The 22,294-nt window shown below is 40.1% G+C and overlaps 1 protein-coding gene across 1 annotated transcript in view; it reads right to left on the bottom strand.

The window, feature by feature from the left end:
- Positions 1–3,217: 3,217 nt before the first annotated feature.
- brinp1 (bone morphogenetic protein/retinoic acid inducible neural-specific 1) overlaps positions 3,218–22,294 on the bottom strand; it is a 103,921-nt gene continuing 84,844 nt past the window's right edge. Inside the window, exons 6-8 of the mRNA XM_069710713.1 lie at positions 17,217–17,453; positions 13,073–13,295; positions 3,218–7,826 (exon numbers count right to left, since the gene is read on the bottom strand). Coding sequence (XP_069566814.1) covers positions 6,686–7,826; positions 13,073–13,295; positions 17,217–17,453 — 1,601 coding nt within the window. The 3' untranslated portion in view covers positions 3,218–6,685. The remainder of the gene's footprint in view (positions 7,827–13,072; positions 13,296–17,216; positions 17,454–22,294) is intronic.

The following is a 22,294-nucleotide window of genomic DNA, read 5'->3' as shown; positions in this document are numbered from 1 at the left end:
TTCTGCTAACTGAGGAACTTTCAGTATGTGAAGCAGCTGTAGCTGCAACTGCTTCACATACTGCATTAAAATAAAATTTTCTTAAAAGCATTCCGTCGGTTTCTTTTTTGTAAAACCAATCCTTTTAGTTCAAAACACGGACTGGGATGACAGAATATTTTCTTTAAACGGGAATGAGCTCCTGGGAACTAAACAATCATTTATGTCCTTCAAATCAAATGTTATTTCCTTTAAAAAATATTTTGTTCATTCCTCCTTTCCACTTAATGTTTTCAAGTACATACTGCCAAAAACTATGAAGATGTACAGACAACAAGGCTAAACTTTGTGTGAATAGAAATAAAGCTTCATTTAGACACATGATCCAGTGACTGAACTAAATTGAATTATATAATGTAGCCTAAGTAATATTCAAACATTGCACCTTTCTTTAAGTAATATTCAAACATTGCACCTTTCTGTGTACACTCTTACATGCGTTGTTTGAATTTGTGTCAACATGTACATACTAGTAAAAGTCATGGATTTTCAGTGTTTTATGTGTTTGGAACTGTTTGTGCTGAAGCAAAGACAGTCGCACACAAACATGGGTTTACACCTACAGTATGAAACCATGCTAGAGGAGTGTGCAGGTGGCACATCACTGCAGAAACCTGGGTTTGATTCCTGGCAGAGGTTCTCCTGGCTTCACCGTGCTTTCCAATCACCGCTGCTGGCAGAGCCGGCTGGTGGGAAGCCAGTGAGAGAACGTGTCCAGGATTTTGCAGGAGCGCTGGTGAGAGTATAAATCTAAACATTTATCTGTATCCATGAGGGAATACAGAGGAAAGTTGCTGGGTAACAGGTGAGGTGCCTTCGGTTTTGTTGTTTGATCTGTTTTGTAACTGCATTGTTTTTTTCTTCTTTTTTTTTTTATTGTATGTTTAAGTTCTTAATCTTGCTCTGTGAAGCTCTTTGGGATGCTTTGTTGTATCAAAGGTGCTATTTAAATAAAACTGAGTTGAGTTGAGTGTGTGTGGCTTGCAGAAGTCCAGAGAGAAACTGGCATGCACACTGTCAATATCACTAATCTTAAAGAGGATCGCACTAAGTCTCCGACAAGCTTAAAAAATAAGACCTACTGTTATTCAGCGTCACGGCGCCATCCTGAACCTTCCTCCTGCTTTATATCCAGTTCACGAGCTACCTGGATTTTCCCTACCTCACTTAATTATGCTGTTATGATATCATTGCTGAAAAAAAAAGACAAAAGAGGGTCTTTCTTATATCAGAAAAATATTGGAAAAAGTTGTAGTAAAGGAAATTAACAATTAGCTTTCATTTATCCATGATGCTCGACAGTCAAGTTTAAAATCAATAACCTTGAGTCCAACAGGGATTTTAAAAGAATCTCTATTTTAGTCTTGTTTGACCATTTCTTATTAATCTATACATGCTCCCACTCAGCAGCATTGTAAAAAAAACATCTATACTATAACTTGTGCAAATGACACACAGCTGAATGTCTCTGTCATCTGAGTCCCATAAACAAGCAGGTAAACCGTATGGAAATAACAATGTTAGGAATGTATAGAAAATACAGCTGAATACAGTAATGATATGATGGGAAAAACTGGTAGTCAAAAAGAGAGAGAAAAAATATACTTATATCTGAGTCTCTGTGTTTAAAGTTTGGCAAGTGGGTCAGGAACATTAGAGTATTTCAGTAACACAACTGGGACAGCTTTCTATCACTTTTTGATCACTCACATCAAGAATATATCCAAAGTTAGAGGAATCATATCTCAAGCAAACTATGAAAAAGAAAACCCTCTCTAGGAGATTGGAGGACAGTAATGCTCTTGATGCTGGATTATCCAAACAGATAATCTCAAAATTGCAGCTCATTCAAAATGCAGCAGGGAAATTCCTTACTGAAACATGCAAATACAAACATATTAAACCAGTTTATAAATCTCTCCCAATGCAAAAGAGAATTAACTTGGACTTCATGGTTTTATACGTGTATATAAGTAACTGCACCTCGAATAAGAGCCAGGTCTTCAAAGGAGGCTTTTACTAACTTCGGTCCTGACTAGTCAGTATGTGTGGGTGGCTGGATAACTCATTTTATCCATTTTTAATCTAATTTATGAGTGTGCTTGTGTATTACCGACGAACAACCACAACTTCTGCCAACTGCTGCTGAACATTGACCGGGTGACCCCTCAGTGATCCAGAGACAAAGTCCAGAGTGCTGCATGCTGGCAGGCAACTGTTTTGTTGAATGAGCATATGCCTGTGCCTGTCTGGTCGGTAGGAGAAGGGGCAGGAGTTGGGGGGCGGTGTGTGCTGTATGAATGGGGCTGGTGTTTCTTCTGCTTAGGGTTTAAATTAGGCAAGTAGTAGCTATGGTGATGCTAAATCTCCAGGAAATGAATATAAATCAATTTGATGTCCTCCGATGGAAAGAAAAATGACTGTATGTGTCGATTTGGTCTTAATTGATTGTATTTTGTAAACTTTTGTAAAATGATTTTAACCTGTTGATCAATTGCTTCTATGTTGATGTGAAGCACATTGAACTACAACTGAAGTGTGTAAGAAGAAGCTAGACGGACAGCTCTAAAATCTGCTGCCTTGTCTGTCTCACGAGTTCTGGTTGTCTGAGCAGGGAAGAGTCTCTGGAAGCTCGCAGGTCCAGTTTACCCAGCTGTTGTGTTCACCACATCTCAATGCATACATGTTAGAGATATACAGTTCTGCTGAAGCAGGTTCCAGCACTGCTTTTAGCCATTGGACTGCTGTAAAGACAAAAAGCAGGAAATGATTAAGTGGATGAGCAGATGCACGGACCAGTTGGGGTCCGTATGATAAGGAAATAAATACAGAATCTGGTGATGATGAATGCCACTGATTTACTGGGTGGAAATCCTTCAGCGAAAGCATTAGTTCTTTCATTGCAATCAGGAAACAATAAGATGTGAAACCACACAAAGAAATGGTTGGCGAGGAAATAAATATTTGTTATCAGCAAACGTCAGAGACGGGATAATGCTCATGGGTGAGAGTCTTCAACAAGAACTAAAAACTTTGGTTAAGAGGAAGTATTTTTGCCAGGATGGGAAAACGAGGCAGCTCTCAGGATTTGATCAATACTCCACATATCGTACTGCTTTGTTGTGTGCTAGATGCTTGTGTTGTTTCTACAAAGGGAAATTGTACAAACAAGCCTTGCTCTTCTTATTAAATATAGCATTTTAATGAGAAATAGATTATTATATGAAACATTCATTTAAAATAAGCTGATATAATGATACCAACAGAATAGCAAAAAAAGTACATAGGCAAGGTATTAGGTGTAAAAATCTTCAGACATATCCATGGGTACATGTACAGTAAGCAACACTGTGGTAGCATAATGCCATACGAGTAAATGTGCTTGTTTTATGGACCTTGCAAGTGGCTCAAAATGAAATTGTAATATACAGCATGTTTTGACAGTATAAAAACAGTCATTAATGGTCATGAATCTAATTAGATACATAAGACATGGGTGCCCTGTATTTTGTGCTAATGTACTCAAATGAAGGGCTTTTTTTTTTTTTTTTTTTTTTGAAGTAGTCTTTGTATTCCCTTTCGATACTGTTATATTTTATAATATTGTTACCGTAGCAGAGCGTTGTTACTGTAACAGAGTTAATATTTACAGACATATTGTACAGCAGGGGACCAAAAAAAAATAAATAGCCACCATTACTTTAAGTCACGTGTTGTCTCTGTCTGGTGGTCCGTGTCCCCACATGCACAAACCTCCTCAAAGGTGGAACTCTCAGGAGGAGGTGAAAAGACTATATTTGATCAACATGAATGGTCTTAAATTCTGAAGCTAATTCAGTGTCACTCTTCCGTGTAACATCTAAAAGTTTTCTCCAGCTCTAAACATGTTAAAGGGATAGATAACAGGCACTTAATAATAATAATAATAGTAATAATAATAATGACGATGATAAGAATAATTTGGAAACAATTCATTTGGATAGTCCAATATTGATGCTGAACAATCAAGACAATATATTCAGGGCACCTCTGTAGGTTACGAGTTGAGTTTACCTTCAGTTTGTCAGACTCAGCTCTGTTTATATAAACTTACAGCAATCTCTGTGTATCCACATTACATTGGTACCGTTAACATATTTGTAAAAGTGTAAAGTTTTATTATACTAACATGAGCGCACTAATGAGCTCAAAATTCAGCAAAGTGAGCGCTGTGAGCTCGCGCTGTAGCTAACGACTTTCAGATGACACAACCCTGATGGAAGTTTTGTTCTGTGAGAATAGTTTGACCCACAGAGCTGAGCCTGATCCTAACCCATACGTGGGGAAACCAGTCATTCATATACTGTAATTGGATAAATTGGTATCTATGAAGCAGTTCTGAAGCATTAAAAGAGCTTCATAAACAAGCTGGCAAAAGAAAACACCAAGTCACACCGAGCCAGACATGTTTCTGTTAGCCTACATCCTGACATAACACACATCGAGTGAGGTAAAATTCTGGATGCAGTGAAATCTTGAGCTGAAAAAGCTTTTTTTTTCTTTCCTTTTTTTTATTATTATAAGGTTTTCGTGTTTAAGTGACAACCCACCACTGTTGTCCAAAGAAATATCACATAACTCTGCTTACAGCTGACCCCGAATGACTAGTGTCACCAAAATGTTAAAGAAAAACACGTATTTTAAAGAACACAAAGTTAAACAATAATACCAACACAACCGAAATATCTACATCAAAAAAATAACCAACATTTACAGAAAAACAAACAAACAAGTAGAACAACCAGAACAAGTGTAGTTTTTTTTTTTTTAGCTGTTTAGAAGTTGGGCAGCAGCCTTTACACTGGTAGGAGGGTTATTTCAGAGTTTGGGTGTCACAGCAGCAAATCTGACATCTCCTAATATGTTTGAATCCCCTTAAAAGGCCTGTCGAGCTATAGGTTGTACAACATGAGCGACCCTGGCATTGTTTTTGTCAACACACATCTGAATAAATGACTGTACCTACACAAAGTCATCGGCAATAGAAATGTTTCAGCATTGGATTACCCAAAAAAAATGTGTGACCATCAATACATAGGTAGTGTGTCAGATGTCAGTTCGATGATTGAGAGTGTAAAACACAGTTGCAGTTTTGTTGATGCTTCCAGCAACATGCAAAATTTTTTACATTTTATATCTTAACAGAAAAACAGACACTTTTACACGTGGTCATAAAAAGCTTACAGATTAAACACTGCCAAAAAAGGTATTTTAGGCTTTAATATATCAATTTCTTCTTCTTCTTTTTCTTCTTCTTGTTCTTCTTCTTTTTTCTTGTGGCACAACACAGATTCAATGGCTTTACAACACGATCTTATTCAACATAATATGAGTCGCTTGTCATCTTCTTATTTGCTGTGCTCTTATCTGAAATCATTTGAGAGAGTAAAACAAAAACATACAAATGCAACATCTTTTTTTTCTTTTTTCGGTATTATGAAGACGGTGAGGTGGCGATGACCGTTCTGCCTCACTGTATGTCTACCTCAGGGAAGTGTATGGCTTTAAGTTGTCTTGCAAATGTGCCTGAACGATGAATGTTTACATTTTGCTCTTGGTGCTGAAAAAGCTCCACAAATCAGCAGTCACGACATGTACATTTTGCAAAGCTGTACAAAATAGCATTGATTGTTAAATCTTCAGACCACAATATTGCACTCACGCACCAGGAGGTACTGCCTTGTGAAAAAACACAGCTTGAATTCCAAACACGGGAAGAAGCGCTCCAAATGCAAGATTCAGCAAAGACTGGAGTCGATCTCAAATGACACATTCAATTAATGAACAGCAATAAGCATCAAGCCCCCCAAAAAAAAAAAAAAAAAAAAAAAAGGAAAAAAATCAAATACACACAAGCACACACACATTCACCCACATATATATGTATATATAAACAGCTGGCTTTTGTTATTTGACATGACTATCCGTTACCGCCCTGCTGTGTGCCTTACGTGTCAGAACAATGATGAAGAGCCTCATAACTCACAAAGAGCAATGCAGATTCACTGTGGGTCTGAAATGTAATAAAGACTCTATAAGTAATGTGTTGACTACTTACTCACTAGGGCTATTTAATCCTTACAATGTATAAACATTTTTTTATATTAAACTGTCCATTAGATCTGAAATATTTTGCACATTAGCTGAAATAAAATGATATCTGGTCTGCCCTTGTGTTATATCATGATTCCTTTAAAAATGTTTTTTTTTTTTTTTCAATAAAGAATGGCAGTTTCAGATATAACCATTGATCCCTTAGAATAAAATCAAGGCCTCTTTTTCATCACCTCTTTACATAGATTTAATTTTTTTTTTCTCCTCTCTCTCTTTTAAGTTCTTTTAGGGAATTACAGACATGCTGGGACAAATATGATACAGTCCTTATAGTGGTTCCATTAATCTTCTTTATCTGCCAGAAAAGCTTTTCATCAATGCCTTTTCCTTTTTCTCTTTAAGAATTATGCTTACAAAGTTAATATTACATCAAAAGGCAGAAAAGGTCCAAAAAAAAAAATGAAAAAGAGAACAAAAAAAAGATTAATATCCCCTCATAGTTCATTGGTCGGGTGTTTCTGTTTAGTTTGCTGTCCTTGTGTTAATGTTACGTTCAGCAGAGTTTAGCAGTCAGATGATCTGATTGTTTTAGTATCTCTGTGCTGTACATGTCCAAGGCATGATTCACTCGAATCATCTCGCTGTTGTTGAGCTTGAGCCGATGCTTCAGCATACAAGAGAAGAGGTCCAGCTGGGGTTTTCCAGGAGCAGATGGAGGCGCTAGACGGTTAATTCGATCCCTAATGTCCAGTAACAGGAGCATAACAGATGAGGACGAGTAGAACTGAGTTCCTTGTGTGTACGACTGGTTCACCTGCTGCACAGCACTACGTAGCAGGTCGGCGTTAAAGCGCAGGCTGTAACCGAACACTTGGATGTCAGAGATTTTAATGTAGATCTGGCGCTTGTTAGGGTCTGCAAGATCCACGGGGCCCTGCCCTGTATCATTGCGGAGGCCAGTTGGGATCTTAGTGCGGCTGCGCAGGTAAATGTGCACCGTCTCGAAGAATGTCTTCCAGCGGTTGCCCAGCAGGAGAGTCCAGTTGAAGCACTGGGAGTTCTGCAGTCGTACCTTTTCCCAGCGCGGGTAACCGTGTTCGCCGAAGGGCATGCTCCAGCCCTCCGAGTGGCTGCCACTGAAGGGGTTGACGTACACGAAAAACATGGGGTCGACGCTGCTGTTTCGCATCTGGCAGATCTTCATTGACAAACCGATTATCATGTGGAGGTAGTCCATCCGGTTCTTGTTACTTTTGAGAGTGAGGGACATGCGCTTACGCCATCGCGGGTCAAAGAAAGTCTCCAGCCGGATCTCATTACTAATGAAAGTGGTATGAATGTACAATCGGGAATCCATTTTCTGTAACAGGTATTTGAGTTCCAGGTCCTGAAAGTCCAGATCAGTTTCAAAGCTGATGAACTGCTCGCTACGTTCTGAGTCCACATTCTGGGGCTCGCAGCGGCCGCGGTACAACTTGTAGCCCTTGTTGCAGGAGCCACATTGGGAGATGTTGGCCAGGCTGCACATGGCACAGCTGTTGTTGCCGCCTATGACACACGGGATGGGCCGCTGGCACAGTGTGACGCCTGTGTGGCACACGCATGTCCTTTGGCTCTCCAGGAAGGTCCCCCAGAAGCCATTCTCATTGCAGTACAGGAAGGACTGAACCCTGTTGAGCCACTGCATGACAGATCTAGGGAGACAGAAGGTGGGAACATGGGAGAGGAGCATTAACAGAGATTAGAAAGTTGAAAACTCAATTTAGCCCGAGCAAGATGGCCTTTCCATTCTGAAATGAACAGACACCCAAACGCCGACAGGAAAGCAGCGGGGAAAAAAGATAACAAAGATAGCTTTGTTAAATGCAAATCAGCCATGTGTACATATAAAACACCAAATCAGGGAGGAGAATAGTTTTTCCTTCAAGGGGGAGGAGTTTGATTATTTCCCTCGGGTGGAAGGCATTACTTGCTATTCTTACCCTGTCTTTTCTTTTCCCCTCAGGCATCTTTTTCCTTGTCATCTTGACAGTACTGGAACTTCTCTTCTGACTACAGAAGGTGAATTCTGAATCTTGAGTTTTCAGAGAGGAAGGCTGGTCAAGGTTAGTTTGACATGTAAATGAACTTAAACACTAACTATGATGGATGACGTTGCATTTTGAGCAGGCCCAAAAGCCCCCAAGCTGTAGCCAAGTGATTCAGGAAAAGACTTCTTGAAGAGGATGACGGAAGTACACTCTTTGATTCCACTATCTTTGGCTTCGTAATGAGAAAACAAGATCTTAAGTAAGATACATTTCAGACATTATTTGCCTGTCAGTAATAAAATATTTTGTTCGATATTCTTTAAGGCTTACATTCATAGTTTGCACGTCTTTGATGTCCCTTTCAACATCTTATTTTAAATCCTTTATAGTACTGAAGTATTTTCAGTAATTGCAGTAGTCGGAGGAACACGAGTGCACGGAGAAAAACAAATCCATGTCTGCCTGTTTTGTGAAATGGTTTGTCAACACTAATTTGTCTCTCTTTTTTGGCAATAAATAATCTCTCTTGGTTGATTATTATAGTTCTCATTTCATCACTCATCAGAGGGATTTTTAATATTAGCAACACCAAAATATTTGAAATTGCTGAGACACTGTTAAAGGCTGAAAACTGGATCTACGTTGAGAGGCTACATATGCAGCATGCTGTCTTTGAGATGGGAAACCCGTAAATGCTGCTTCAACCCAAAAAGGTTTGACATGTATAACAATAACTCATCAGCATACAATGAGACTTTGTGTTTCTTAATGAAGAGACACGGCAGGGAATCTAAGATTATAAGTAGCTCAATGCCAAGGATTAATTGAAGAGGGGAAAGAGATAACTATATCTGATAAAAATGAGTACAGTGACTAGAATCAATGCCACTGTTGCAAAAAAACAAACAAAAAACACCACATTAAAATATTTCTGTCAAGAAAACTTTGAACAGAAATGTACCAAAAAAAAAAATGCTGTTTTCATGAAGCCTGTCTTATTCAGAAAACTAAACCAAAGAAGAACCATGCAGGTGGGTCAGCTAGATCTTGTCATAAACATCGAGTAAGATCACTTGACTTTATAGTTCTGCTTTAGCTTTTTTCATCAGGAAGATACTTGCGTGATTAAAAGTTTGTGCAAGACCTGAATTTTAAACGTCACATTTACACACAATAAATCAAGGAGATGAAAATATATTGAATTTCTCATTTAAGTCTTGTAAAATCCTATAATCTAGTATTATTTATTATGCATAGCCGGACTAATTTGTTCTACAGTTAAAGTTTTTTTTTTCTCCAGAAAATCATTTCATGCTCGTCTATCTAAATTGGTTGTGAAGAATATATTTTTAAAAACCTCAATTTTAAATATATTATCAATGTCTTACTGTATTGATTACTGTCATTTCTTTAATGAATCTGAGTGCAGCTGTTTCCTTGATTTAGTATTTAGTAATTTCCCATGTCTCCCAATAGGAAAATGTATGTTTTGCATGGTTCAGGGGGTTAGTTGTGTCTGTGTGGAAAGAAATGCATTACATTCATTCTGAAATGAACTATTCTGTCTTTATTTACAGGGTGAAGAAGAGACTGAACAGCACTGATTTCATTTTAATGTTTTGCTCTCAAGTTGGGCATCTTGTTTTCTGTCCTGAATGAAGTGTTGATTAAAAAGTGTTCTTGAGTGAGTGAGTAGTGCTTTTGGTATTTGTAGTTTATTTCTATATTTATCTGTGTAGTCTGTATTTGCAGAGTTTCTTTTTCCTCAATGCTGCGGCTGTGTCGTAAATTGGACAAGATGTTTTCTTAATTTGCCGGCGTTTTGTCTGCTCGCATGTGTTTTGTCAGGTTGCAAGGAAAGGCATCAAACAGCTCTGGTCGTCAGATCATACATCACTGCTCCCTCATATGTTGGTGCGAGGCAAAGAAAGAGAAAGAGAGCATCAGAGCAGGAGCGGGGAATCTGCGCTGATCAGAGAATACAAAAAAAGACCAACAGATAGGGCACGCAAAATCAAAAAATGGAGTAAAAGCAAGGAACCAGTACTCTCACGATAACATGCGACAGGATATCTGCAGTATAAAATGAAATACAGTAATTTGGCCAGGATGTATTAAAGCAAAAATTGAGTTGCTTGTTTGACTTTAAACATGAATAATTAAAGGAAATGCATAGACCGGATGCAAATGATTTGGCAGGGAGTGATGCTTCTTCATGTCTGTCACTATTAATCATTCATAGTGAAGATGTGTTCATTCTGCTTGAAGCAAGCTGCTATATTCATTCCAGCAAATGCAACAGCAAAGCCATTTAAGTTTCCACAGTGAGTATTCACAGCAGAATTTACAGTGCTTGTAATGGATGGATGTCTTGTGGTGAGGTAAACCTGGAGCAATTATAAAGTGTTAATATGCATTTGTAATTATGGCCAGCCAACAATGCATTGGGTGCCTGTGTTTTCATTAGCTGATATAAATATGTTTATTGGCTGACCTTATTTGAAATATAATAGTAAAAGGGCAACTTGATTTAAAACTTTAAATATTTTGGGGATAAGTTTAACGAAGTTAACATCCTAATCGTTGCTCTCAGGGAGAACTAACTTGTTCTGTGTTGCATCCAGACTGCATTATCACCACCTACATACTACAATGCCTGTATTTTTAAGTTGGCTGTATACATGCTGTGCATTTTCACACAATTTAGTCTGCACTAACAACTGGCATGATAAACATCGTTTATGAAGTGGCGAGCAGGTCACTTAAATGAAAGACATTATTCAGAAAATAAGATTTACTCTGGAGTCCACGGATACCACAATGACCGAGTCATCTTTAGTATGTTGCCTAGGTAACATAGCATCATAAATGCTTTTCCTTTCCTTTTTTTTTGTCTTGCTGTTTCTCACTCTGCAGCACATTGTGACACCTACAGCCAAAGACTTGAAAGAAAAAGAAACATCCCCTTCGTATTTCATATTGCAGTCCATATACTGACATTATAGTTTTCCTGTTAATAAATCTGGAGAATGATTTCACCTCTCAATAGTACTTCATCATATTTCTCATCTTGGTTATATTGAGCTCATAGTAATTTGATTTGACTCTGCTGTGGCACTCCTGTATTCTCCTTCCGTGCTTACTCCTTCTTAATGGTGAAGCCACGTATAGGAGGATAAGCATGCGGGATAATACACCGCCCTGAGAGACCGCCATGATCCCACTTGTTGATCTGACAAAGAGTTAAGTGGTGTTTGTGGGGCGGTCTGTGACCCACCGGGGCTTTCACATGTATAGCTCGGCGAAATTCACCCTGCAGTGGTGTCTGGACGGTCTAAGGACCACCACGATTCTCACAGCACCTCTCCAAGTGCGATAATGCAAAACAGCAGGTGGAAGACGACGTCATTTTCCCATTGTGGGCCCTGATATATGAACGTGGAGCGATCCAAATGGCCTCTCACTGGGGATCTGTCTTGCTGTCATTTAGAACCCCAGTGTGTCGATGCTTTGCCACCGGGGCCGGGCAAGATGCTTTTTCACATCTTCATCAGCATCCTCTGCAGTCTCACTGGCAGGTTGGAGATGTGCTGGAAGGCCTCCCTGAGGTGGTTGGCACATTCCTTGAAAGCACTTGGACTGATGCTATATGGGCTCTCAGCTCTACCTCGATTCCCTCATTCTCTAATCAGCTGCTCGCTTGCCTACTGAAGAGGTAGGAGTTGGGGTTGGAGGCCCTGATGGTAATGTGGGATACTTCTTCATGAATCAGGGACTGACGCAGGTATATCTTAACGGACTGACAGCATAACTGACTCCGGACAAACTCACGCATGTTGTGATTGTGAAGTGAAAGTGATGAAACACATCATTTTAACACAGTACCTCTTATAGTGATACGTGTTCACAGTTTTAATTAAAATGAACATATGGGGGTTGAGACTTGGTAAATGATACTCATTGTGCAACATTAACAACTCCTGAAACTGTAACAGCATATAGAAGTGAGATAATTTGTCTAGAAGCTCTGTGTCAGCTTTAGACCACTCACACATGATGCAGATGTGATGAAAATAAATAAGTCCTCCATCTGATGCAAAGCTGCCTCACACGAGTAAACAAATAAACATGCTGCTCTTATTTCTAGTGCCATCAGGCACTCTTGATGCGTACTCCATGGAAGAGCAAGCACATACTGCAGCTCTTTGATAACACTTCAGAACAAACCTTTGCCAACTCACGCACAAATGTGGGTGTGCTCCTTTTTCTGTCAGTGACAGTCGAAAACGGCTCATTTTCAGACCACTTAAATGAATATTTTACGGATTCTGTTTCCATTTATACGGTGACATCCCCTACACGGAACAGTTTTAGGGGCGTTTCATGTGGCAGCCGGAAAACGTTGCACATTTTGCATAGTGTTTTCTGATATTTGCCACAGTGGACGGGGGGAGATTTCTGGCATTTAATGCAGTGCTGACACCACGGCACATCTGCAGCACGGCTGGTAGGCTGCAACTTGCAGTAGGTGGTGACAGATGTGTGCAATGACCTATCTGAAAAGTCCCACAGCTACATTTTCTTTTCAGACTGCAAAGTGAAATACAAGAGTGAGCTCAAGTGTTTTGGGCGTGTGCAAAGCCTCAGCACTAAGTTGACTTGATAGACAGAAACAACAGAAGCATAAGTTAAAATATATAATGGATGACATCCTTACTGTGTACGCTTCAAGAAGTGACAATGAAGAACCCATATATAAATCCAAAGGAGAAATTTCCCTGAAAGATGTCTCTCCTCCGTCTTTTCAGGTAAAGCGGGAGAGAAAGTATCCAAAAATATCCACACCAAACATTTTGGTTCATGTCGCTGAGTGACTCCACATCTAATATGGAAGTCTTGCTTCTACCTACCTCTCCCTAGGCATCTGGTGGTTGGGATTGTGGTGACAACGGATGCTGAGGCCAAAGAGCTTGCGGGCGGTGCGCTGGATCTTGAGTCGCTGGATCTCCAGGGAACTCTGAAGGAGCCTGTAGCGGGCCTGCAGGTCCCAGTCGCTGCCCCACAGAAGATGCACACTGCTGATGGGCAGGAAGTGAGTGGAGGGCAGCCTCTTCAGGAAGGACTTGAACTCATCTGGATGACAGCGAGGGATGGGGAGGGAGACCAGATTGCAAAACAGAGAGATAAGAGCCAGGGACTACATGTATATCTACATGTATTATTACTGTAGAATTAGGAAAATGCTAAATTAAGTTTAAATTGGTACAACAATTGTTAAATGAAAAGAAGATGCATGTTTTGCTCGTTTAAAGTTCACGTCTAATGTCTTTAAAGGTTGTTTGATTTCTGTGGTTTGCAGTTGTGGATTGTGAGTATTTTTGGAGAAAGAGACTCTCAGTGCAGTAAACATCCTCGTACTCTGTGCTTCCAGACACCTACTCCAGATTACTGCCCCAACAAATTTGTTCCAACCAGTGGTGATGATTGTCCCCGTGTCTCTCTTGCTGCCTCAGATAATTCCTGCTCGTCTCCCCCTCACAAACCTCCTGTTTACAACATTGGCTTCAATTTTTTAGTAACAATGGGCACCGAGATGTTACTAAAACTCCAGCGGCAAATACACAAGAAATATTTTAGTCAGTGTACTAATAAAAATATAATATAATATAAATTATTGACCCAGAGTAGCTAATTGTTATATCCCAAAAATAAATCTTAGCACATCTTTATAGATGGTATCATAAATATTTAAATTCCTAAAATGTCTCCTTAGCAATGTCACTATTTAATCTGAAAACTGTTCAAAAGTAGCCAAATAAGAAAAAAGAAACCACAAGCGCATTTTCTCTTCATACTATCACAGTTTAGAAGATGCATAGCTGAAAACCTGAAACCTAAATATAACATATAATGATGATAACAGAAAACCACCTGTGCTGTGGTTGAACGCATGGCATAGCTGTTCTTGGAGACAATACAAAGCTCCCCCACAGAACAGATATTGAACAGATGCACCTGTACAGCGTTGAAGGCCCCTCCTACCGTCCTCCCCGAGACAGTTTAACTGCATCAACCGCAGAGTTTGAGAGCTCTTTTTCAGCCACAACCATGAAATGTCTGAATGTTCTTCCACTCTCCTCCCAGGCATGTCAGATCTCCCTTCCCCCCTTTTTTTTTTTTCTTCAAAGAAGCCAGATTCCCTCTTCTCCCCTGTTTTTAACTTGCCATATTCCTCCACCCAGCTTTTAGAGATGTCTTTTTCATTCCTTGTCCTTTGTCTTGAAAAAAGACGGCAGCCAACATTCAAAATTATTACTGATTACCTGACCAAACCCCCCGCCCCTCCAAAAAAACCTCATCTCCATTATGAAGTCACTCACCAATGCCAGTTCAATAGTCACCAAGTCTTTTTTATAGAAGCTTTAAAGCCATCTAGGATCCCTTCCTTGATACACCATCCAAAGAGTCCATACAGTCCTGAGAGTGACTCTTATCTCAAGTCAGCTAGCACACCTTATCTAGAGATTACAGCTTTCACAAAGCAGCCCCACATTACTCCTGGTTCTATTACATCTTACTATGTTGGCTCCTACAAATACTTCATCCTGCCTACTGGTTTCCCAACCTACCAGGTCTTATAGATACCAGGTTGCCTTCCAGATTTCTGCTTTTAAAAAATAAATCCACAGAATCAGAGAAAATGCAATGCGGCCAATTCAGCTGCTCTTGTTGCAGGTAACAGATTTCCCGGGTTATTAGAAATTCATATTCAGGAGAGCACAGCGGGAGAACATTCTGTTCATGTGGGATATCCAGCACGTTACACAACTGCACCAATGAGGTTATCAGTTATGATTAATCGAATCCCCCTTTTTTAATTTTAAGAGGCAAACAACTGGTTTAATAAAGTTCTCCCAGAGGAGACACCTGTCTTTGTAGAGAGAGCACTGGACATAAATGATATGCACAAAAGAAAATGTTTTGACAGGATATATCTAAATTTGTTTACTAAATATATTCTGACAACAGTGGACACTTGGCAAATCACAACTTACAAAGCTGCAGAAGGGTCACGATGGGAAATTCTTTCTTATTTTCCCCCAGAATACGTCTTTGTGCTCCCTTTCATTACCTTGCAACACATTTTTACGATTGTTTGCATAACTTATGCATTCCCTCTGATGCATACAAAGGGACTGAGCTGTGTCCTGGTATAGTATTATATAGTGGGCTGCCGCAGTGCTCGTGGGCGTACGCTCAGCAGCTCAGTAGCAATCATTGCAGCTAGATAAATAACAACATTAGCTAGTTTGCCCGTGAGTGCTCTCGCCAACTGCTGCCAAGGCCAACTGAGAAAGGCTGTAGCTGTGATTATTACTACAGCCATAATATGACGTGTGACTGTGACTGCGGCCATGGCTGCACTCTTATTGTTATGATTATAGGTGAGACACATTAGTTTATGAAAGGTGGAACTCTAAGTACATGCAGCGGTTTATTGTGCGCAGGCTATGTGTTGGATTGAAGCTGCAGTGTTCCTGAACTCTCGTTGTGTTTAGGCGACATGTCTGTCATATCTGATCAAAGCATTTTATGTTTGAGTCCTGTGTTGCATAATGACTCTTTCATGGCTAATTTTAACTGCAGCAATAGACCCGTCACAGTACTGGTACCATTTATCCATAGTTACATTCAATCCCAAAACGCAGCTATAGTCTGAGCAACAAGCATCTCGACCACCGCAGCTTCACCCGGGACAACCGGGCAAAGCAGCAGCAGCTGTGGTCACGGTCAGGGACTTTACGCTGTCGTAGCTCTGCCTTTAAAAAAAAAAAAGTACTGAGCAATAAATGCATCATGTAAAGTGCCAGATCGTCTCTATTTTCTGTTGTACCTGCAGAAGATTTCCCTCAACTGGCAGCGTAATAACAAACCAACTGCTTATATGAAACAGAGAGGATGCAAAAAAATATTGCGAGGCCAAGCAAAACTATTTCAGGAAATGGACATGTGACATCACAAACTAATACAAAAACAAAAGTGAATAATGTCAGTTTGGTTCCGTCAGCAGCAATTCTCTCTGTGGCCATTCGGTTAGATTTAATTTTGGTTTCATCGTGTAGGGGTAAGATCTTTACGACAGACAACTTACGAGCACTCACAAAATATATCCACTTCCAAAATATTAGGAATATGGCTGACATTTTAGGCAACAACTTGTGCTCAATCCAGTAAAAGTATTTGGCTTAATGTTATAGTATAGTTAATTTTACAATCTGTACAACTTGATATAATATTTTTGGATTTACGCATCTGCTTCCAAGTTAGAAATAAAAACTAAAAAAGTATTATTTGTTTTTATAGTCCAAAGCTAAAGTGAATACGTTTGGCCAAAAGGTTCCACGCAGATCTTCTTACTTATTGATTCCTTTATATCTGATTTTGGGGCATGTGAGAACATCATTTTGTGATGCAGGAAAGTTGTTTTTAAAAAAAATCCTTGGTTTTCTTAGGTCTGTGTACTTCATTTTCAAGCAATGCGTTTGAAGATATTCTGCACTCAGCGACCTTCATGACTAACATTAACTTTCTTCTATGGTACATAAATATATTTATCTGTTGCTGGCAGGTTTTATTGGGACACTTTTATATCATATCAATAATAGATATAAATGGTGTCTTGCCATGCAACAACGAGGCACTAGCTGAGCTTTTCCCTCCACTGAGTCCAAAATTCTACAGCCCCTCTGGAGCTGGCATTCACATTCACTCCTCTACAAACAAAGAAGATTGTTTGCAGAGGGTTTCATTCATCTTTTTAATTGATAATTTGACCCGATAGTTGTCGTATTTGTTTTCATTCATTCAAAATATTCATACTTGTATAAAACAAAAAATAGGCTATTTGTCAGTGTGTTCCAAAGATGATACTTCAGATTTAAGAAGAAAGATATAAGATAAAAAAAATTAAAAAAAATTCTAAATATAGTATTGGACCTCAGATTTGACTCGATGTTAATAATTGTCGACCGTGAAACGGATTTTCCAGCTTACCAGAGTTTTCAAAGTCTTTATAAGAAGCTGCCCACGACTCAGACATTCCCAACAGCGTGTTCTCCATGATCTGGATGTCGGTGATGGGACAGTTGCATTGGGGATACTCCTCGGCACACTGACAGATGCACTGGTTGTTATGGCACACATACTCTCCCTCTCCATTGCACATGATGTAGCTCAGAGCTGACTGGACAAACTTCTCCTGCAGGTATTCTGGGAAAATGACCTGAAGACCTGAAACACAGATAAATGGGAAGTTATAATGAAACACAACAGAAATTATTGACTGAATAGTATATAAAATATTAAAGAAAAATAATTGCTTTCAGATGTGTTCCATTTTTTTTTTTTTATGTTCAAAATCAAAGAAACAATTTGACACATAAAAGCTTCCAAAAGCTCAAAACAAGATCTTGAAACTAATCTGTATTTAGAATAAGAACCAAAATAAAAGAGGAGAAAGCTGGCGCTGCTGTCAACGCATGATACATGTACGGGATCTCTTCACAGATACAGTCAGCACACACATGGGGAAAAAAAAGTTACGCCGAATGGGAAAAGTGGCAATGAAATGGCTGACTGCCCTACCAAGATTGCTTTGTGTTATAAGCACTCATTTATTTTTCTAAAGGATGTGCTTCAAAGATCGCCTCTGTTCAACTTGAGCTGTCTGTTCTGTGGCGAGTCGCTCGTCCTGATGTGACAATGTACAAACGTGATTGATGCCTGCTCTCTTGTGCCGTATTGGTTTATTTAGCAGTGAATTTATTTAACTTTGCGTGCATTTTCTCATGCGTACACATGCACTTCTCTGTGTGTTGCAACGCTTGCGGTTTGCACACCCAGACCTCGCAGCATTCTGCTAATTGTACAGTAATTGCGGCAGCTGAATATGTAATCTGGAGGTCAATTTGGATCTGTAGCTGAAAGCACCTCTTCACTTTTCACTATCACTGACAAGGTATTTATAATTTTTAGACTCGGAGGCAATCCATATCTCACCCTGGGGATCTCACAGAATTGAAGCCTGGACAGCTAACAGTATAGGCTTTCTCTTCAGTCCAGGCCCGGGGAAAATAAATCCCCTGCTCTACAAGCCACTGGATTGGAAAAGAACTAAATAGATTTTTCCTCCATGTATGAAACGGCATCTTGGCGGGGCCATATTTTCTTAATAGGTTTTGCTTGAGCACAAGCAGTGCCTCAGCAGAAAATATGCAACCAGGAACCAGAACAAAACATGTTATTGAATGATGAATGATTGCGTTATTATTTTTTTTTCACATATTATTTTCACCTTTGGTTGAAAACGGGAATCCATTTATGCAAAGTCAACATAATGTCGGCAAAATGAAAGGGAAAGTAAGCATATCATTTCATACTGTACACATGAATCATTTTCAGGGTCTTGTCAGAGTCAAACGGCATCTCTTAGTATGCACATGCATGCTGCAATTAATGCTCCTCATTTGCACCCACAATATATGCTAAATTATTTACTGTGAGTAATAGTAATCGTCATGGTGACAGGCTTTGAATGAAAGAAGCACAACTTGTGTTGCTATAAGGCTTTATACTTATTTCAAAGGCTAAAAATGGAGGTTGTATTGTTAAATTGAATGCAAACTCGTTACTTCAGACCAAATATAAGGCAACCAGAAAAGCATTTGCAACTACTCAAGTATTCTGCTGCTCTTTAACATGCTTTGCTTGTAATGTGTACGCCTTCTTGGGTAATAGTAAGCTCCTTCCTCCTCCACACCTCATCAGGACCACTGCCCATCAGCGATGAAGGGAACAGAAGGAGGAAGGGATGGAGGGAGTAAAGGGGATGGATAGATCATGTCTGACCACAAAAGAGTTGGGTTGCGCGGGGCTTTTTCTCCATCAGGCCTGTCTGGATCCAATATTCATTTAGCTTGATGTATTCCTGGGCTTGAAACTTTAATGTGATTTGTGGGAAAATCCAGATGGCAAGTTCACGGATCAACGCTGCTCACTGACAGTGCCGGTGCCAGCGGCCGGGTGCACAATAACACAGAGTGCCTCAGCCCTCCCCTCTTTCTCTGCTTCTGCAGAGCCTCATACCTCATACCTCTAACCCTACCGTCAACACGTACACACAATTTCTGTTTCTGATATCAGGAGCTGGAAGATTGCAGAAGGAGCCATTTGGGATGCCGACATTCGGCTCGGCAGTATCAGTCAAAAAAATCTATTGTTTTCCACTCTCAGTGTTTCTGTCCGTTCTCTCGCTCTCTCACTCCGTCTCTGTACACATCTCTACCGTCGCACTTTATTACACTCACTCCTACTCCAGCCACACATATGCACATGGCCCTTGACTCTTCCCCCATCATCCTTTGGCTCTCGCTCACTCCATCAATCACTCTCCTCATTCCTGTTTCTTCACCTCTTCTGCTCCCCTCTACATTCCCCCGCTGAGCACGCACTCAAGTATTGGAAATGTGATGTCTTGTCCTCCCACTCCAGTGTAGAAGTGATGTCATGCAATAAAAGTAAGTTCATCAACATTTGTTAGTGCAGTGGGGGATGAGTGAGAGAACTGGAACCCTGGGGCCAAAAATGAAATGAGAAATGAATCAGACTAAAAACATTGATCTTGCAGCTTTGCCGTGTTACAGCGCAGTAACATGTGAAAACATTAATAAATGATTGGGCTATAAAGGCGCACTTTATATGGCTGTGGGGCAGGTGTTACTTGAGGAAAACACCAGTTATTGGAGGAGGGAGTTACACTAACCGTCATTAAAGAGGAGAAGATGAAATGAAAGGTACATATTGGAATTCCTACGCAGCTATTTGATAACCTCCAACTTCATGCTCTGTCAGTGCACATAATTCCCTGCAACCCTTATGCCTGGCTTGCTCTAAATAAATAGCACCTCAAAATGGCAGTTAATCTCATTGCATACATCAGAGCCTGATATATTTCCTCCACGTAGTTTGGAGGATATCGGCCTGCAAACATTCCATGAATGCTAAAAACGGAGAGTCTGCAACAGTGACTTTGCCTTTCCAGAATGTCTCTTTCTTTCAGAGAGCTCTATTTTTACATGTTGATAGATTGGGAGTATAGGCTGCAACTGAGGCTTGTAACTGCTTTGGCAAGCAGTTGCCTGCTTATTGGAATGCCACGCTCCGCCTCATAAGTTACAGTTTCATTAAAGATTAATTGACCATTGTGTGGCCGCAATTTCACAAAATAATCATTACTTAATCCACTGGTGCAATAAAGTGCATTACTTTCAATGGGGGGCATTAAATTACCATTGGAGGTTATCGCTGCAGCCATGATACAAAACCAAAGACCTCTGAACTGGAAGATCGTCTGTTTCGCCTCGGCTCGGGCCGGCCCAGCAACTCCCTGCTGAGCCCATATACTTAATACAAAAGGGGCATATAGTTTTAAGATTTGCTGCGTTTGCTCATTTTACATGAAGGCTCCTCTTCTGCAGCGACGAGGTAAAGGTGCAGCTAAAGTAGCTATTTATCCACTTTTCATTTCTTTGCATAAAGCGCTTTAGGTCTCTGACAGTGTGTGTGTGTGTGTGTGTGTGTGTGTGTGTGTGTGTGTGTGTGTGTGTGTGTGTGTGTGTGTGTGTGTGTGTGTGTGTGTGTGTGTGTGTGTGTGTTTTGGGCTTGACAGAGGATAACATGTTCCACTGAAGATATTCTCAGCTCTCAGAATATGTTAGCATTTTTTAAAGTTCTGAATGAGGTGCACTTTGCATTCAAATGGATGATGAGGTGGTGTGTCTGTGCCGAGTAGATTATCGTAGATTATCATAAATGTTCTGAGCACTTTGGAAGGCAGAAGCTTGTGTTGTCAAACGGGAGTGTCGACTCCAAATTTTGTATTGCAGTGTTATTTACACATTTATGTGTGGGGGGAATTGTTTCGGACCATTTAGTCATTATTGTCACCTCAAATATCCTTTCCCAAGACAAAGGATGTCTGTTTTTTTGTTAGTTTTTTCCTTCCTAGAGAGCTCTATTCAGGTTGTTTGGATTTTTATGGTACATGAATACTTAGGACTGCACAATATTTGAAAAGGCAAAACAACAAAGAAATGGAAAATCCCATTTTCCTAGGACACATTAACATACAAGTGTCTGCATAAGCATAATATGTAATACACCCTTGTGTGTCTGTGTGGAACAGAACGACTTGTGGACAACAATGTGCTTCACACAATATCCCTACATAGCTTTAGCTTGGATGAAGCCCTCCTATTCATATTTTCAACACAAAAAGCAAGCAAGGATGCGAGAGCAGCAATCACTGTAAAAGCTCAAATTACGTATAAAAATGGTCTTGGCATTCAAGGTTTCCTCCTGGGGGAAAAAAAAAAAAAGGGAATTGCTGAAATTACATGTTGAAGCAATTGCTGGATTGAGGAGGGCAGGTAGTCTGGAGGGGAAGATGAGCTCTCCAGGGTGCTGAATTATTCTCAGTTGTGCAGCACAGAGGACACAGACACACATGTTGAGTAAAAGTAACTTTGGGAATATGTTGCTTCTCCTTTTCCTTTGTTAAAGATCACAGCAGAAGGCCAATGCAAACTTGTATAGTAGTTGTTCGTCCATGTAAGTTGAGCGCAGCAATTTTGTTTGCAAAATGCTCTCACAATGAATATTGGTTGTGTTACAAAACACAGCTTCAGCGAGTAATTAGATATGTGGTTGCTGTTGGCTGCGTGTGCACTTCAGTTGCACTGTTCAAGCTGTTCCATCATGTGCTGCCATGTGTCCCTGCACAGCAGTAGCAGGAGGCCTCGGCTGGTGAGATATTGTACCAGTGTCCCACAATCATGTGCATGCGTGCACCCACACACCCACACACCCACACCCACACCCACACACACACACACACACACACAAAACCACATTCACTCATGGACACGCACACATACACACCCTTCGTGGGGGCTCTTGCAGGAATCACATGTTTTACAAGAACCCCAGAGAGGGGGAGGAGAGACATATGACAAGCTCTGACATTTCCATTTCTGCTCTAAAAGATACAACTGCCCTCAAAGTGTCACAATGTG

The sequence above is a fragment of the Brachyistius frenatus genome, unplaced genomic scaffold (assembly GCF_029030835.1).
Source record: "Brachyistius frenatus isolate BFR_SWC_R1_liver_20210118 unplaced genomic scaffold, ASM2903083v1 Contig_94, whole genome shotgun sequence".
Classification (NCBI taxonomy): domain Eukaryota; kingdom Metazoa; phylum Chordata; class Actinopteri; family Embiotocidae; genus Brachyistius; species Brachyistius frenatus.
Note: the sequence above shows the minus strand (reverse complement) of the source record. Positions and strands in the feature narration are given on the sequence as shown.